General features: G+C 39.4%; 1 protein-coding gene across 10 annotated transcripts in view; it reads right to left on the reverse strand.

Annotated features, from left to right (window-relative positions):
• The window catches only part of SBF2 (SET binding factor 2), a 570,707-nt gene that overhangs the window by 273,520 nt on the left and 277,335 nt on the right, over positions 1–19,852 (reverse strand). For all 10 annotated transcript variants that reach the window (XR_010600515.1, XR_010600516.1, XM_065592221.1 and 7 more), the window contains 2 exons: positions 11,998–12,114; positions 10,469–10,579 (listed from right to left, as the gene is read on the reverse strand). Coding sequence is in view for 7 of the 10 variants with exons in the window: in XM_065592221.1 (XP_065448293.1) it covers positions 10,469–10,579; positions 11,998–12,114 (228 nt within the window). In the remaining 3 variants the exon portion in view is untranslated. The remainder of the gene's footprint in view (positions 1–10,468; positions 10,580–11,997; positions 12,115–19,852) is intronic.

The following is a 19,852-nucleotide window of genomic DNA, read 5'->3' on the forward strand; positions in this document are numbered from 1 at the left end:
ATGATGATTATTAGCAAATATAACTAACTGTATCCCCGGATGTAATTCTTTCAGCATTATTTAAACTAAAAAAAATCCTTACATTTTTCATGTTAATACACTTCATTTTATTAAAAATAGTTTTGGTACATCATTTAACAAAAAGATGTCTGGAAAAGATGGAAAAGTAAAATAAGGACAATGGAATGACAGTTTGAATGTGACAACTTCCTCCCTTAAGAAACACCTGAATTGAACTGTTCGAATAGTTATCAATTGGTTTCCATGAAGATATGCAACACCATGAAAAACATTAGAAAACTACAAAGAACAGAGTAAAAATGGTTAAAAAAAGCACTGACAACAGAATAAGATGTTTGGTTAATAACAAAGAAGTGAAATAACTTTGAGACTGGGATTACCAGGTCATGAAGTTTGTGGAAGTTATAAAATAAGGAAGGCTATAATAGCAGACTACTTTATCATCATCTGTTACAGAAACTGTTTAAGGTCTGCTACCAAATATTTTATTTATGAGTGTGTTTTAAAACTGTGATTAATTTTCTTCAGTAGCTTAAATAAGAAAAAAAAATAGAAAAAGATGACCTTGCTAATCTTAATGACTATTAATCACAGTGAGTAATTCTTCTTTCATATCATTCATACTATTCATCTTCTCTGCAATTTTGATACAACCACTGTACAACAAAAATTGGTGCCACAATATGGCATAGCTTATGCCCAACATCCTTCCTACAGAAAAAAATCAGTCATGAGTGTCATTCAAAGTTCAACTGCTACAGCAATGCTTACACCTGAACTTCTGAAATGTTAGCTTTAGTCAGAAGTCATAATAAAAGACCTTACAATATCAAGCTGTTTATATCAGACCCCAGATAAAATACATCTGAAATACATTATCTGCTGTTCTGTTAATATTTGTAACAATTATTCTGTTGGTATGCAAAGTAATTTATTGCTGGAATTCTGCCTATTTTTCGGTCTACAATATTTAAAGCCTAGAAAAATAAATATGGCAAAGTGGAGTAAAGACATAATTCTGTCCTCAAAAGCTTAGCACAGCTTTCACTTACTGGTAGCTTTCATTTTCCTAACTAAAGACAGACTGCATTCATAACATATCACCAGCTCTCATACAAAATTATTATGTTAACCTAGTTGGCTTTTTAATTTACAGCTGAGGTGCAATGCTACTTTGTTAAATCTAATAATACAAGAGTTAAAATCTGTTGTACAGCTAAGTCCACTTTTCTAGAGACTTCAATAGCCCTACAATAAAGTTTAGTGAGACTCTGTAGAAAGTGGGAAAGATATTTGATTTTCTTCAAAGCAAACTGGTGGAGAGTCAACCATATACACCTGAATTCTCCTTGTTTTGTACTTGTGTTTAAAAATATTAGAGAACTCTACAGTAAATCCAAAAGTCTGGCTGAACCATATTATTGTACATAAAATCAAGAGGAGAATTCCTGTGATGGATAATTTCCTGAGACTTCACAATGTGAACCTAATTATATTTCCGCTGGTTTCTAATTTGATATTTTTACTTCAAAGAGATTGTCCTTTTACCTATCTGAAGAAGAGAAAAAAATGGTTACTTACCTATTCTGTAACTGTTCTTCTAAGTATGGTTCACATGTGTATTCCATTCAGGTGTGTGTGCACGCTCCTGTGACCTGGAGCCAGAGGGTTTCCATAGCAGTACCTGTCAGGGCGTCACATGCGCTGCACACTTCCTCGTAGCCCCTTATAAGGCTATTTAAGGGCTGCACCACTTCAGCCTTCCAGAGTTCTTTTGTACCAGAATATATGGCTCAAGACTCCAGTGCAGTGGGGACAGAAAGGGAGTCAAGGAATACACGTATAAACTACATCTTGAAGAACAGTTACAGAATAGGTTTTTCTTCTTCACATCTGTATTCCACTCAGGTGACTCCCAAGCAGTTCAGGTAGGAGGTGAGGCATGAAGTCTATTTGAATAGCAACTGCAAGATTGTTTTTCCAAAGTTTGCATCAGATCTGGAAGCAGTTGTGATAGCATGATGCTGAGTAAAGGCCCACGCAACAGCATTTATGTCCAGAATAGATATGTCTTGTAAGATGGCCACAGAGATAGCTTGTGCTCTTGTGGTATGAGCAAGGAGTCTTTCTAGTGTGGGAAAGGTTTGCTGCCCTGTAGGCTGTTGTAATGCATGCTGTAATCCATCTAGAGATAGTCTGCGCTGAAACTGCCTGACCTTTCATTCTATCATAATAAGAAACAAAAAGGCAAGGAGAGATGCTTGAAATGGCTTCATTCTATCTAAATAGAATGTCAGTGCTCTTCGCACATCTAATGTATGAAGACACTGTTCATCCTTGCTGGAGTGCGGCTTCTAAAAAGATACAGATAAGTATATCATTTGTTCTAGATGAAAGTCATAATACAACTTTGGTCAAAAACTTTGGATGTGGTCTTAAGGTCACCTTATCGTTAAAGAACTCTGTAAATGGAGGGCCCGCCATCCAGTAATGAAATTCTCCCACTTTTCTGGCTCACATTGTTGCAATGAAAAAAGCTATTTTCTGAGGAAGTTGAGCTAGAGAGCAATTAGCTAGCGGCTCAGATGGGGGGCCCATAAGAGCTGCTAGCACTGTATTTAAGCCCCACATAGTAATGGCATTCTTTGTAGGGGGATAGAGAGGAATAACACATTTTAAAAATCTGCCCAACATTGGATTAAAGAATACTGACTGTAAGTGAGTAGCCACTGGTGTGATGCAAAAGTATCACAGGTTCATCACCTCTCGACAGAGTTGGTTGAGCCACGTTCTCCCTTGCCTGTTCACATAATATATCACAAACATATTGTCTGTGAGAATCTGAACTGAAAGGCCTCTGATGTGGGAAAAGAATAACCAATGACATTGAAAATTTCATAGATTCATAGATTCTAGGACTGGAAGGGACCTCGAGAGGTCATCGAGTCCAGTCCCCTGCCCGCATGGCAGGACCAAATACTGTCTAGACCATCCCTGATAGACATTTAGACATTTATCTAACCTTTCTTCGAGCTTGTGCATGTTGATATGCAGCGACACCTCTTGCTCAGTCCATACCTCCTGGGCTCACAAAGACCCTAAATGTGTCCCCCAAACCTGATTTCAAAGCATCTGTAACTATGGTCATTATTGGAGGTAGATGAGCAAAGGGGAACACCTCTGCATACATTGTTCTGACCCATCCACCAATCCAGGGACCTCAGTATCCTTGGGAGAACTCTGGCCCATCTATTCAATGGGTGGAAATTTGGTCGCTGGATAGACTTTACCCTACCTTGAAGAGTGTGAAGGCATAGCTTTGCATACAGGAGTACATAAGTGGCCCAAGAGTCTCAAACATATCTGAATCATAGTTGTGGGGTGGGCTTTGAGGGACAAGCAGATTTGGCAAATTACTTGAAATCTCTGCAGGGAGAAAGGCCATCAATTTTGTAGAATTGAGTAGGGTCCCAGTGAACATTATTCATGTGTTGGAAGTACCATGGATTTTTCTCTGTTCATCCTGAGGCTGAGACAATCAAAAAGACAAGTGACATGGACACGATGGAGAACTTGGCTTTCAGATCTGCCCTGAACTAACTATTCTTCCAGGTAAAGGGAAGATATGAATCCCTTTTCTCCTCAAATGGGTGGTTACTACTGCCATGAACTTGGAAAATATGCAAGGGGCTGACAACAGTCCACAGGGAAGCACCCTTTACTGATAATAATGACCACCATCAACAAATATCAGGATCTTCCTGTGGCTTGGTAGCACTGCCACATGAAAGTAGGTGTCATGAAGATTGAGGTCAGCATACTAGTCGTTGCGATCTCGTGAGGGAAGGAGTTATCCCAGGGAAACCATGCAGAACTTCACATACCAAATAAACTTGTTGAGATTACAAAGGTCCAGAATGGGTCTCCAACCCCCTTTTCCATTGGGGTAAAACCTCTTGCCACTATGTTGTAGGGGAACTACCTCTATGGGCCCTGATGCAAGAAGAGTCTCAACTTCTTAGAGGAGCAGAGAGTTGTGAGATTGGTCCCTGAAAAAATATGGGGGATAGATATCAATTGGACAGAATATCCCAGAGTCACCATGTTTAGCACCCCTTTGTCGGTGGTTATAGTGTTCCAAGCACTAAGAAAGCAGGACAATCTGTCCCCACATGAAGGGGACATGACTGGTAGATCATTCAAAACTGGATTGCTGTCCTCGAGGGAGATGTCAAATAGGCTGTTTCCCTAGCAACAAATGACAATGAGAAGGTTAGTTGGATCTCAAACCAGAAAGCCTCCTCCTCCGAGAAGTCATATTGTCTAGAAGGGTAAGTGGGTTGCCTGTAGAATAGCTGTCTGTACTGCTGTTGTTGCTGTGGTATTTACCGTCATGTTTCAGTGACTGGAGCATAGATTCCTAACACAGCACTGGCAGTCTTTTAATAACGGCGGGGTGTCAGTCTTATGGGAAAAGACCAGTGGTGCAAGTAGAATCCATTTCTTACCGGTATTGGGCGGGGCACTGGGGGGATGTGACCTCCTCACGTGACCCCTCCCTACCCACCCCCAGCCTGGGGCCCCCACGCTCTCCCCATCCCCTCCCCATGATCCACTCCCCTTACCTGGGGGGGGGGGGGGCTCTGTCCTCCTCTCACTGCGCCTTCGGACCACAGTGGTAAAAGGAGCAGAATTTGGGGCCGCTCTACCACCCCAGGCCTTCTACGCAGGGTCTTCTCCATCTGTACAGCAGACAGCTCCGCCAGAGGACAGGGCTGGGGACAGTACAGCAGCCATGCCGGAGAAGCTGCCAGCGTGGGGCTGCCCAGTGGCCCCACATTATGCTCCTTTCCCCGCTGCAGTTCCCAGGAGAGCCCTGCAGTTCAGGGCTCTCCCGGGAACCGCAGCGGGGAAAGGAGCAGAATACCGGCAGCTCCTCCAGTGGCTGTAGCGCCTCCAGCCCCACCCCCACCAGTCCCATCCTCCAGCAGTGCTGCTGCTGGGAGCCAGAGGAGACACAGCTACGAGGAAGAGCAGGGGGTGGGGCTGGGGGTTCTGCTCCCTTCCCCGCTGGAAGGGGCAGCAGGGAAAAGAGCAGAACATGGGGCCACCAGGTGGCCCCACGCTCACAGCTCCTCCACTGCGGCTGTACCACCCCCAGCTCTGTCCTCCGGCGGGGCTGCTGTACAGATGGAGGAGACCCTACGTGGAAGGGCTGGGGGCAATACAGCTGTGCCGGAGGAGCCACCCAGCAGCCCCACATTCTGCTGCTCCTCTTTCCAGTATGCCATACCAGCTATAAATATTTTCCTGGTACGGTGTATTGGACCGTATCGCCCTACTTGCACTGCTGGAAAAGAGACAGTGACCATTAAAAGACAAGTCCTGTATAGCCCACTGAATATCTGGGACTATACCAGAGTTTTGCAATGAGACTCTTCTCATTGTTATTGCAGATGCTATACCTCTGGAGGAAGCATCTATGACATTGATGACTGCTGACTGCAGTGACATTTCAACTCAGCTCATGTGTCCTCAAGGAGCTCATCAATTAATTTTGACAAATCCCAATTAAGAAAGTCATATTTCAACAGGAGCACTTGCTGAATAGCTATGTACATCTGTAATGACAAAAATCAAATAAATCTTTCTCCCAAACACATCAAGATTTTTAAACTCTTTTCTCTTGGGTGTAGATCTGTACGTACCCTAATGAGATCTTGCATTGGCAGCAGTGACCACAAGGGAGTTGGAAGCTGGGTGGGAATAGAAACACTCACAGCTATGCATGGAAACAAGATAGTGTTTTTCTGTATGCTTAGCAGTGGGAGTTGTGGAAGCCAGCGTATTCCACAGAGTTTTAGTGGGTGCCAAAAGTGTTTTGTTCACTGGAAGAGCAACCCTCCCAGGGGCTAATGATTGCAAGATGTCCAGAAGGTTATGCATGCTCTCCTGGACACATTCAGCCTGAATGCCAAATGCTGCTGCCATCTTCCTTAAAAGATCCTGGTACAACTTAAAATCATCCGGTTCCAAAGAGTCCTCAGACAAAGACGACAACAATGGTACAGGAGGAATGGGCTCTTTCTGCGACACAACTGAAACCTGGTCCACAGGTTCAGGGTGATGTTGTGGTGGCTCAGTAGAAGATGCCTATGAGTTCTTCTGTGAAACCAGCAGCGCTTCAGGGTGGCTTAGTGGTGGGGACTTTCCTCTGGAACAGGTCTACAATCAAGGAACTCCCCAGGAGTGCCAATAGGTCCACAGATGCAGTGGGTATGGAACTGGAGGCCACTATGGACTCAGCCAAAGCAGCCTGTTCCCAGTACTAAAGTGGTTCTGCTCTCAGTACTGATGCTCCCCTTCCACAAACATGTCAGAGGCTCTTTTCAATTTTCACCTAGGAGAGGAAGGCGAAGAGGAGCATGATTCTGAGTCAGAATTGGAGGGAAAAAAAGGAGGTAGTGGAGAAGCCATGCCTGGAGGGGCTATCAGGTATCCTAATGAGTCAACAGCCCAGAGGGAAGTCAGCAACTTCGGTACCAAGGTTGGTACAGTGGTCAGAATCCAAGATGCACCCCGATATGTTAAAGGGCCCCTCTCAAATTTTGGTGCCAGGAAGGGGCCTTTCAGGTGGTGCCAGTGTCATAACAAATGAATAATTTGGTGCCAAAACTTGAAGTGCATGATAAACCATTGACACAGATTTCAAAGTCAAAGATTATACCAATCTCGTAGAGAGCAATACTGAAGTTAGTGTCAGGGGAGCATCTTTACTGCCTCTCTGAATCAAAACCAGTACTGGTACAGTCATTGTATTCCATTCCATCCAGAATGGCTGAGGGTATATCTTCAGTTAGAGTGTCTTGTGCCATTGGGACAGAAATGCTAAGGAGGTCAGACACTGCTTTAAAAGCCTGCAGCATTGATGGGTCCGAAAGGACCCGTGCTGTTGGCACTGGACTCAATGTACACCCTGCCGTGGTGCTGAAGTCGATAGCACAATAGCAATACAATCTCATCTTCGTACCAGGGAGAGATAGGATGAAGGCCCGACTCTACACTGTGCTCCAGACAAGTCCCAGAGAAGTCTGGAGTCCTTTTTGGACTTGGAATGTCTCCTGTTTGTTTTATGGGTTCTTATTCATAGTGGCTCTCTAGAGGAGGATCGACCTCTTCTCATCTGTTGAGAACAGTGAGTTCAGAAACCTGTCTGAGACTGTGGTTACCTCAGAGCCCAGTTCTGGGGCTGGAGGATTGGGAAAAACATCTATTCCATAAGGTGCTGTTTGAGGGATAAGTCTCTAGATATTTGTATTCTCTTTTTAAAAGAATGACAAATGACAAATACCACATTTCTCTTTGATGTGCCCCTCACGGAGGCATAAGAGGTAGCATGTGTGGGGATAACTATTTGGGAAATCTAACCCACACTAGGAACAATGTTTGAAGCCTGGTGGTGGCATGTCTCCAGACTCTATCCTAATCTACTAAAACTATCTAAACTATTGCTAACTGCTAGCTACTACTGTTAAACTACAACTAACTTCAGAAAACTAAAAACAAAAGCACATATGGGAAAAATTGCTAACTGCATAGTAACCATGAGGTACACCACACAGAGACCTCTGACTCAGGCCCAGGTGGTGAGAATAAAGTGAGGAGAGTTGGGGCGCTGCCACCCTTAAATAGCCTCAGCACGGGCCATAAGGAGGCATGCAGCATGTGTACTACCCCACTGTGTACATGGAAAACTTTCCAGCTCTGCTTGTGCTGGACATGAACACACCTAAGTAGAATACAGGTGTGAACCAGTCAAAGAACACGTTAGATTAGTATATCTGAAAGGAAGGCACAAGGGTTTCTAGGCATGAGGAAAGAAAACTAAGCGAAATTAATCTGTATGGCATTGCTGGTGGTGGGGAAATCCTCACAGATATTGTTTGTAGTTTTCTGTTTGAGCCAATGTTAAAAGGGCTATGAACAGGTATGAGGAAAAGAAACTGAATTTATGTCCTTTCCCCTTTAAACTAAGGCAAGTATCTAATAGTCTCCCAAACCTTTTTCTCCCACTGCAATAATAAAAAAACCCACAGTAAAATAAAATAAATAGGCAACTTATGGGTTAGCCCCAGCAACCTAGGAAGCGGTAGTTGTCTGCACTGTCATGTTAGAACTTAGGCTCCATGAGAATTCCTTAGCATAGTCACTTGTCCCTACCAAGAAAGGGCAGAATGCTGTGCAAGCACAGATCTCTACTGGTTTGAATTAAAGGAGAAGGGAGGATCTTACATCAACAGTGACCCTTTCATCTGATTAAGAAGTGGCACTGGCAGACTGATGAAAATCCTATTTAATAGATGATGCCTACAAAGTGGAGCATGGAATCAAAACGGGAAAGAGCTGGGAGTCTGCAGGGTTTCTTCAAGGAAACTGAGGGCCCATAAGAGAGCAGAGAGACAAAGTGTACAGATCGTGCATTCTAAATTCAATTTAGCAATTTGATATTACAGTTTTAGTTTTATAATCTAATTTTCAGGGATGTCTCACTATTTAATCTACTGAACAAAGACCTGGATTCTCACCCAAGGAACACATATGTAGATTATAGCTTCTCCAATATTCAAAAATACTCCCTATTTCTGCATATTAGAGAAATGTAACATCAATATTTGAAGATTTTTTTTTCTTTCTAGATTTTATTTTGAGAGAGTGATTTTGGTGCTGATGAAAGGTTAAGGACTAAAAGCACTAGCTGAAACAGGAACAGTACAGCCAGGATCAGCTGTAAACTCCTCCACACTGTACTAGTGATGCATATGAATTTTGACTTCCTACTGCAAACCTGTGACTCTTTGGCAGACTGCCCATCAATCCAAGTTGTGTGGTGGAAAGTGTCCATCTGCAGAGATGAAAAGTTTATGGTTTATGCCATCTAGTTCCCATCCCCAAGGTCTCTGTTTCCACTCTTGATAAGTAGCATATGCTGAAGATTAGAGATAATTAGAATGACCATAAGTCTCACCATTTTCAGGACAAAATTTAAGAACCATTTCAGCTTTCCAACAAGAAATATGAAAGAAGGGAAGAAAAAAATCTTAAAGATGTGTTGCTAAAAAAAAACAAAAATAGATCAAAGAGTTACTTTATTTGAATCAGACCTTTCAGTGCTTGTTAGCTTTTTGTAATTTTGTCAATAGTTTCAGATACTATAGTGAATATAATAAATATTACTGAATGAGGTTATGTTAGATCTATAGGAAATTAGTATAACATCAAGAGAATTTTAGGTCCTGAAGAAGCTCTAAAATAGTTAAAATTTTAGAGTGCAATTTTTCCTCATTTAGAAAAGTCCAAAAACCCTGAAAGAAATCTTCCCAATTATCCTTAATGAAACTAGAACTAGAAAAATGGACTATCCACTACTCTGTTTAGCTTATAGTGTACAGATCACATTTCTATAAACATGATGAGAGATTTTTCAGTTAGTAGATACTGTAGATAACCAGGCCTGAGAATTTCAGTTATAAAGAATCTATAATCTTCATGGCAACCTGACTTCCAGCTCTAATATATTACTCACCAATTACATTAATCAGCATAGGAGTTACTTGTAGTTCAATTCACAAGAAGATTTATTTATTCTTCCAGTTAACTTTGATAATTCTGTAGCGTTGTGCATTCACAGAGAGAGATTGGTGGCACTCATTATCTTGGCATAATATGCTATTCCTATTTTAACTACATGTAAGAATAAATAATTTATTTTTTCATTAAATAACTGTTATTTTATACTTTTGTCTTAGAGCATCACCACATATTACATTCCTGCAGTTTGGACAACATCTGTATTGAAAATAACTTTTTTCTCTCTTCGTTAAGACTGCTGAGGATGAGATAGATATACTTATGGACACCCCTTTGCTTATTCTGTAATTTTTAGTTTTTGGAGTATTTTGGACACCTTCAGTTGCATTTCAGAAATCTGAATAAATATATTGTTACTTCATATTCATGTTTGTGCGTCATAAAAATGAGAGTGAGAAACAATTAGCACTGAAGTAGCAATTGTCTTAAAGGGGCAATGGAATCTTGAACTATACCATCACACATACACAAAGTGAATGAAAAAGGAGGGCACATAACAGAGCCCCCAAGAAAAAATGCATAAAACAAAATTATTTCTGAACACATAGTATTAAAAAAAAGTTGAACTCATAACAAACTGCTTGATTTGTTACTCTGCCTTGTAAAAGGCAAATCCAGTAACAAAATTAACCCTTTGACCTTAACCTGGAATGGAATTTTTGCTGTCTTTAGAAGGCAGGCTACAGGGACAACACTCAGCTGAACTATGATCCTTTTTTTCAATGAAAATATTTAAAGAATTTATTTTTTGTTTTCTTCATAAATTAAATTAACTGGAAAAATACTTTTTTCCACTTACCTGAGAGCCTCCGGCCGCAGGGACCAGGCATGAACAGAGATTTGCAATGAGACTCTCCAAGGACACATTCAGGCTGTCCACATGCACAGTGTAGATCAAGCCAAGGCAAGCCTAAAAAGTTGAATAATAAATATATAAAATTGTTATGTGGTGATAATTGCTGACAAATATACAGTAACTTTAAAATAAACATGTCCTAGGACAATCTTAATATGGTAAAGTACATTCCAAAAGGAGAAAAAGTAATTTTCTGCAAAAGAATTCATTCACTTGAAGAAATGTCACACCAACCCCCCTGAATTCTTGTTGGATTTCCCAAAACTCTACAGAGTTTGTGTATCCACATTTTAAAAAGAAATATAATGCTTAATCTGAGTTCCCTTGCTCAGGCACTGAGATCTCCTTCCATAAATCTCCATGTTTATGTAAAGTACCACTAAATCATTGGGAATTCATGTCAGTGCAGGAATCCATGCTCATAGAATCTGATTCCGGATTGATGCCTACAATTTTACCTCTATAATCCCATTATTCTTCTGAGGATCAGTGATCCACATTTGTATGTCTTCTCTATTTACAGTTTGTGCTTTTGTTATTTCAGTAAACAGAATATTTTAAAATAAACAGCATTGACATTTTAGCATTAGTATCTTTATTTTGCATCTCTTCAATTTTGATTAAGTTTGACAAAACTGATAAAGCTATTTGTTTAGCAATAGATGATACAATATTGGTTCCCAGTAAGTCTTAGAGAAGGAAGGGAGAGAGTAAATTACACTGCTCGGTAATAGCACTTTGGCTGCCTTCTATTTTTAGCTGGCGAAAATATTGAAAATTCTGAAAAATGGATCAATTTGATAGGAGTTATCCAATTACAAATAGTTTCAACACTATGGCAGCAACTTACTATTAGATGAATTATTCCTGCATTACTACGCTGAACTATTTTTGCTTCAGTTAATATAATAATTTTTTTAAACACCTGAAAGTGCTAGAGGCCTGATAAAAATTTAAGTTTTCTGTTTACTTCAGGTCAGTCACAATCCCAACTGAAAAAAATCTTAGATTCCTTAGAATCTTTATATATCTTAAATTGATCTGGAAGCGTCACTAATTCACTCACATTATAGGTAGGAAGATAATTCATATACTATAATCCTTGATACTTAAAATTTAATTCTTAATATTCTTAAACAAATTGTATCAGTTGAGATTAATTTTACCTATAAGGAGGGTTTTGTCATGAAGATTTTTTTCATTAGGCTTTTAGCTGAGATCAGTAAGACTATTTTGTGGTCTATGTAGATTTAAAACTAGGCCTCTGAGTAAAAGGGCACTGCATTAACCCAGAGGGGCATTCAGTCTCCTAGACATTGATTTTTATTTAGTACAGTCTAATTCTACTTGTGCTGGTAAATTCCCAAACCAATGCGGAGATGTTTTAAATCAAAACTACTTGTCACTGCTGCTCATTAAAAACAGATTTGTACACGGACACATATTACAAATGGCATCTGGGAGTTCTTTACCCTGAAAATTTCTGGATAATCTAGTCTGGACACCAACACCAGGCTTTTGGGAGCAAATACTTCAGCAGGCTGAATTAAACCAGACTCCTCTTCTTCACCTTCAGTCTCTTTTGTTCCCTTGAAAACAGATACACTTCAGTTAATTAATAGAAAGAAGCATCTCTTATAAATAAGGCTAGTATTCCTACAAAGAAATATTTTTAGAATGTTAAAGGACCAAGATTGCTTAGAAAGAAAAAAATTATATATTGCATGGAATCTTTGAAAGAATCGAACACATTATTTTTAGTTACCTATGGGAAAATCCCAACAGCTTTATAGAAAACACTATATGCACAGACACTCTGCTGATGTAATTATTAAAAAGTAAATAAATATATATGGAGATATACCTATCTCATAGAACTGGCAGGGACCTTGAAAGGTCATTGAATCCAATCCCTTGCCTTCACTAGCAGGACCAAGTACAGATTTTGCCCCAGTTCCCTAAATGGCCCCCTCAAGGATTGAACTTGCAACCCTGGGTTTAGCAGGCCAATGCTCAAACCACTGAGCTATCCCTCCCCATAAGAACCAAAATACTGACTTAAATCCCCTCACATTGCCATGAAGGAGAATAACTGTTTCCTCATTTTCATATCAAAAATGTAGTTCTGTCAAACTGTATGAAAATTAATAAATAACTGGTTTCTGTTTAAAAGAAAAAAGTAAGGACCTGAACCTAAAACTGTAAATGGGTACACCCCCTGAACACATACAGAGATCCTCTGAAGTCACCTGCATGAGCAGGGCCTAAGTCTATTCAATATGCATAAATAGGATGCCAAATTAGCCATTTATCCTCTGCTTTAGTCTTTCACAAAAATTATGCTACAGCACTTTAAAGAGACTGAAAACTGGTGAATACTTCATTACTGTACTATTATGCACATATTGTAGGTATGTTTGATTACTCCTAGTCTATCAGAAGTCTGATGTCACTGATCACAAAGTTTTCTTGAACTAACTGTGGACCTGGCAGAAATGGATAGGATCACATGTGGTTCAATTAATACTTTTCAGTGAGATCCCAGTAACTGGTGATGGGTGACTGTATCTGCTCTGAGGGTCTCACTTACTATCTAGCCACTCATAGATGTATCTTTTTCATCCTTATTTAGCTCAATTGTTCTCTTGAATGTGTATCTTGCTATTGTCACCCTTGGTTTTGTTATGTCTAGATGAAAGTCCTGTAATACATTCTACATGGCATTACACCTGATGCCCACGTAGAGGCTACACCTGCTGCTGAGCATAGCAACTCACCCACGTAATGAGGCTAGCCAAAGGGAGCATATTACACCAGTATCCAAAGACTGCACTGACTCCCCCTACATGTCCTCAGGTGTAATTCAATGTGCTGGTTTTGATTCTGAAAGTTTGGCAGCATGTCATTTGGATCTTAGGCTTGGTCTACACTAAACCCCCAAATCGAACTAAGGTACGCAACTTCAGCTATGTGAATAACGTAGCTGAAGTTCAAAGTACCTTAGTTCAAACTTACCTCGGTCCACACGCGGCAGGCAGGCTCCCCCGTCGACTCCGCGGTACTCCTCTCATCTAGCTGGAGTACCGCAGTCGACGGCGAGCACTTCCTGGTTCGACTTATCGCGTCCAGACAAGACGCGATAAGTCGAACCCAGAACTTCGATTGCCAGCCGCCGAATTAGCGGCTGGGTGTAGATATACCCTTAGTTATCTGAGAGACCAGATCTTCCTCACTTTCCAATGTAACAGAGCCAGCTGTTGTTCAACAGACCCTAGATTTAATTATCTGGAGACACTGGAAGTCACATCCCCTACATGACTAAAGTTCGTTGACCTTCAGAGCACAATGTAAGTCCCATCTGTTTTCTCAGATTTTTACCTGAATAGGTTAAAGCAGGAATTTAATTGGGATTACATATACTCTAGGGTTGAGGGATGAAATATAATGCATGTTCGATTAGCACTGGTTAACTAATTTGGTGGCATTTTTAAACTATACATACACCCAGACACATGAGAAGTGGATACATTTTTGTAAACCAGAAAAATAAATAAAAGAAAACATTTTTTTTTATTTTATATGGAATTCTATTTAAATAAGTTTCCACTATTGTAGGTACATTTGACTGTGATATAAAGGTATGCAGTCCAAGCCATCCCTTTGCCAAAGTATTTAAACAAATAATTAAAAATATGCACAACATTGGAATGTACTGTGCTATAACAAATCATGCTGTCATTGTCATACATTTTAATAAGACAGTATTTCATATTAATGTTCCCTGTGTATATCTGTAGATACAGACAGTAAGACAGACTATACCAAATGGAGCTTTTACAATCTGATAAAATTCTTCATTAGTTAAAATAGTTTGGGTTTTTTGCGTGGATTTACTACTACACATCTATATACAGCAATACTACTATGTATTGTAACTAAAGCAATTTTAGCAGTCTTTTTCATATTCAAACAAAAATGATCATATAATCGCAGACAAAGTTTCAATCCATTTTGTAGTTGAAAACCACAGGGTTGTTCACCACTTTCCCTAGAGAATCCAGGAACTACAGGAATTTCTTCACAAGGAAACCAGCTGGGATTTGCAAAAAAAGCCTTATTAACCTATGGAATGCTGAATTTCTAGTGAAGAAATAGATCACTCAGATAAACTCATAACCAATTACTCAGCACATTTCACAAGTAGCCATACTAAAAAAAGACTCTATACAGTAATAAAGAATAAGTATTGTTAATTCACAAAGATTAGTTTTGATCATGCCTATTATAACAAAACACTAAGCAGTCTTTCATTGGTGGCATTCTTCACATTCTTTGACAAATTCATTATCTGACATACTATAAACTGTAGAAAATGCGCTGTCTTTCCAGTTTTTGAGTACCCCCCCTCCAAACATGTCTAATTGCTTTCTTTGTGCCTCTGACCCAACATTCTTCTATGCAGATATCACAAGATCTCCTTAATTATGAATGGGGGGAGGCTACTTCCTTTAGCTCTAACAGCATGAAACAACAGCATGTTACTGCTGGCATGTTCCTCAAAAATATAGATATCACCCCCCTGGTAATATATTCATCATCACTGTCCTACAAGGAAGGAGTCTAGGTACAAATTCTCTTAGTTGGCAGGAATGCATTTTGCATTCTCTTAGTTGGCAGGAATCACTTCCATTTTGCTACTTTAATTCAGAATGTATGGCTTCTCTAAACAAGCAGTAAATAACAATGCCACTAAACCTCAAGGGTTAATTTTATAAATGCATTTAACTGGAAAACAATTTTTTTTTCTAATTCTAAGGAAAGTTTCACAACTGGTAGAATTTACTTTGATTCAATATATAAGGACTGAACCTAAGGCTGAAAATATTTACATAATTTATCACAGTAAAAACACCTGGGAACATCTTTTAGCAATCCTACAGATCTTCTCACCCAAAGTTAAAAATAGTTTGGACTCTCATAGCAAACTACAGGGCCAGTTTCGCTCTCTTTAGGAATCTCTACCCAGCAAGTAGAACCACTCTTCTAGAGCTACTTTAATTTTCAATATAAATATAAAACTTTGTTGCTATTTAGTCTCTGCATACTGGTACTGCCCCTTCTGAATAAATACTACAGACTATTGTCCAGCTATACTGGAAGAAGGACAGGAGACACTGGATATAGTTTAATCAGGCTACAACTTTATTATTAGATGTCTGGGACTACCCAGCAGATAAAAGTGTACAGTGCAGGTAACTCCATGATCATTTCAATATCTACCTGAGAGTTTCCACCAGCCCCCACTTTTTACATTCTGGTCCCCAGTCAACCTATTGCTGGGACCTTACCATTCCTCCCTGCCCAAGTGAGGGTTGAGGTGGGCTATAAAGGAAGAGGGGAGTTGGCTCCCTACCACGCCAGTCATAGGCACCCCAAACCACCCTCCCCCATTCTGCTCCTTTAACAAACACCTCCTTTAAGTCCCATACCTATTTATCAGAACACTGCATCCTTCCCTACAGAGTACCTGTACGAGACATCCACCCCACACTTGCCTAATGAGTTGCGACATCTTAGCCTAACTCCCTTCCCTAGTCACCATAACAAAGTCTCCCCCTCAAACCTGTTGTGGTGAAGACTAAGAAAACTCCACTCCACCTTGGCCAATCTGGTGGCAAGGGAAAAATTCCTTCTCCCCCCCCCCCCACTCCCCTAAGAAAGGAGTGGCTAGCACAACACCCACAGAGGGTCCCAACCAAAACTTGGTATTTTGCCATGGGTGGGAAGGTGGGTGCTGCTCCACTTGGTCCAGGAAAAAGGGGCTTCTCCCGCCAGGCTTGCCCTTTATCAACTTCCCATCCCTTCTGGTCCCTGGGGACCACACTGACCCACTCTGCTTTTGCAGCAGCATCTATGCCTCTCTCTCACACCCCCACCCTTAAAGAAATATTCTCCTTTCCCCAGCAAGCCAGACAATGTCCCCACCCTCCTTTAAGGTGCGGTGCAGTCATTTTGTGGAGCAGCCAAAAGATTTTGGGAGGAAGAGGAGAGTCTCATTGCACATCTCTAATTTCAGATCATTCATTTTATGAAGATGTATTTTGAGAATTGGTTATACTTTGAATAACCTTGCAGATTATTTAAAATATTTATTTTATCTCAGTGTTCCAAGATGGTTTGTCTGGTTAATAATTGCCACGTTTGGACTTACAAAAAAAAGTCTTTCTACAAAATTGCTATCTGTCCCATTTTTAAACAAGACCAGGATCATCTTTTGTTGTTTACCTTGCAGAAGTGTCTTATTCTTGATATGAAATGACAAGATGGAAAACTAGTGGTGATCTCTGGTACAGGATGTCCATAAATGGAAAGAAGGAATTCTCTGTACTTCAGTGATCCTGCTACTACTGAAATCAATGGAATTTTTGCCATTGTCCTCATTGAAACAAGGAATAGGCACCAAGAATTAATGTGTAGCTACAGAGATGTAAAATGAAGGCCATAGCAATTCTTTTTCAGAACTGAAGTTGAAAAAGCTGATCAATTCTGGGTTTTTCAACAGAAGAACAAGCAATTTCTATTTCGCTGTCAGAGAAGATTCAAATACTGAAAAATATTATGTTTTTTATATGCCAAATAGGTTTGGCCCTGCAGTTCCTGGAAAACTGCCAACATGAACACTCATGGTGAAAATGTTAGGAAACACCATTTGATATCTATCCAGAATTCAGTGTTAGTGTAACTCATATAATTTAAATTATTCAAAAATCAGCCCACAGATAAAAATTGAAGAATATAAAAACTGATTGGTTTTGTGTTATTGTTACTGGATAGCTAACCTGATTTAATTTACTATAAAAGGGAATTATATTAAATATTTTAATACTACAGCACAAACACCTGCCACAGAGAAAAAACCTACTGCCATCTGCTGGACTGCTGCACATTGATTTTTACTATAATAAGAACAAATATGTAGGCAGTGCAGACATATCTATTCTATCAATCCATTTGTACATCTTATATCAGGGTGAAAAAGGTAATGACCCACAACTTGACAAAAAGACACAATGTTATGATCTTCTCTTTCATTATCAGTCACATATAGCATAAAGAAATGTATTCTCACTCTTTGTAATTTTTACCTCAACAATGGGTGAGAAAATTCAAGAGCTTGAGGACTTGTTTAAATATAGTTTGACAGTTAAGAATTAGTTTCTTTCAAACAAAATTTATTCTATCAGCTAATCTAACCAGCAATCACTAGTTTTAGGTTTAAGAGCACCTAATTCGAAATACCCGACAAGTTTTGTTTGGTCACACAATTAGAAAAAAGATCACTTAAAATGTATGTTTACAGTGCCCTTAATGGCAAAAGGGACATGCAAGCTTGTATGGATTAACGTGGTTTCTAACAAAAAAAATTGAGGCCTTAAATTTTTTTTTTAATTGGGCAATGTAATTGCATTAATTTTCTATACAAGCCTTCCATTGAAAAGAATTCACATCTACAGCTTATTTAAACTGAACCTGGCTAGCAATACAGCAATGAGTATATTTGCAATACACATATGTAATCATACACTTTGTAAGCATACTGTAACTTCAACTTAATAAAGTAACCATGGAAATTCTTAGACGAAATAAAGCCAGTCATATGACTAAAGATTTTGACAAACACACAGGTAATATTCTTAAAGTCAGCACGATAAGTGAATAATCATTTCAACACAATACTTTTAGCTTACTTTACATGAAAAGTATTAACAGCACATGCATTCTGTAACAATACCAAATACAAGCTGCAAGGCCATATTCTTCATCCCTTCTTTCAATTACAGTCTTCCATCCCCACTCTCTCACGCACACACACTTTCTCTCGAAGCTGACAAAAGAAAAGGACATTTAAAATATTCCCTACTGAGGGAAATCAAACAAAAAAGGATACTTCTGTTTCTTGAACAGTCATTTTAATTTACCAGTATTTTTCTTTAGTTTACAAGTACATTAGGAATGACAGTGTTTCAGAAGATGCATCCCAAGGATTTACAAAGTTCCATTCTGAAAAATAAATTCAGGTTCCTAGTTTTCACACAGAATGTACTCCATAGCAAAAAGATACATTGCACAGACTGCAATGTATTTGTGTTTGGGCCAACTAGAGGTGATATGATGGTGGTTTTGAGCACTCTCCTCACTGTCTTTCCTGACCCTCTTCAGCTACATTATTGCCCTTCAGCTTCCCTTTATACCATATAAGAGAAGAGAGCAAATTGAACTTAATTTCAGTTCAATATTGGGGGAAAAGCACAAAGATTCTTATGCCTAAATTTCCTCACATACAAACTTTGGTAACTGTAAAGATAGGAGAAAAAATGCCATTCCAAAGTAAATTAGAATTTCAACTATTTAAAAAAGTGAAGTGTTCCTAAACTATTATTATAACCTAAAATATAGAAACCAGTTTGGGAAATGTGTAAGTTTTCAGAACCAGAAATACAAAGGGAAAGCACACACTTAGGTACTTGCTGCATAGAAATATATTTCAGCACAACCTTAAGTGTTTTGCTGAATCAGGGTTTAAGTTTTGGTTTAAGACTCAAATGTAATTCATGTGAGCATCTGTAGTTGAACAACTATCTAAAACTTCCAGTTATTCCACATGATAAAGTTTCCATTCCCTTCACCTATCAAGGTGAAATTTTGATAAAATATTTTTATTTCACCATATGAAAACCCTATATAAACTAGTAATTTCTTATTTTTGATGGAACCCTACCCCCTCCCTATTCTCTGTACTCACAGTTACTATGTGGCCAGCGTCGTTTGGTTTTCTTTCTAAACCTGGATCTTCTAGGACCCAGGAGCCCAGTCAGGACATAGAAACTCAATACCTAGCAGGGCAGCAAGGGATACTGTGCTTAATCTTGGATTTTTATGGAAGCGGAACATTTTCTCTGTATGTAAATACTTCCCTACCAGGCAAGAATCCATCCTGACAAGGTAGTAAACTTACTATCTACTAGGAACATTTTTTCTAGCACGAGGTCCCATTCTCAGTTGGTGCATAAGTATTATGGTAATAAACATAATAGTTATACTCATCACTGACCCTCTATCCAATGTCCCTCCAGCTAAGGAAAAAATAATCTCTCTGCAGGAACTTCCATAAACATGGCCTGCAACTCCTCTTTTCTGCCCATAGAACTGGAGGGTCTCCTGACAACGCTTCCAGCCTTAGCCATTTTGTCTCCATCGTCTTAACAGGTGATAAATGAGAAAGCTTTTGTTGTTGTTGTTGTTCAAAATACCATCTTTAACTTTTGT

This window comes from Chrysemys picta, chromosome 4, assembly GCF_011386835.1.
Source record: "Chrysemys picta bellii isolate R12L10 chromosome 4, ASM1138683v2, whole genome shotgun sequence".
NCBI classification, from domain to species: Eukaryota; Metazoa; Chordata; order Testudines; family Emydidae; genus Chrysemys; species Chrysemys picta.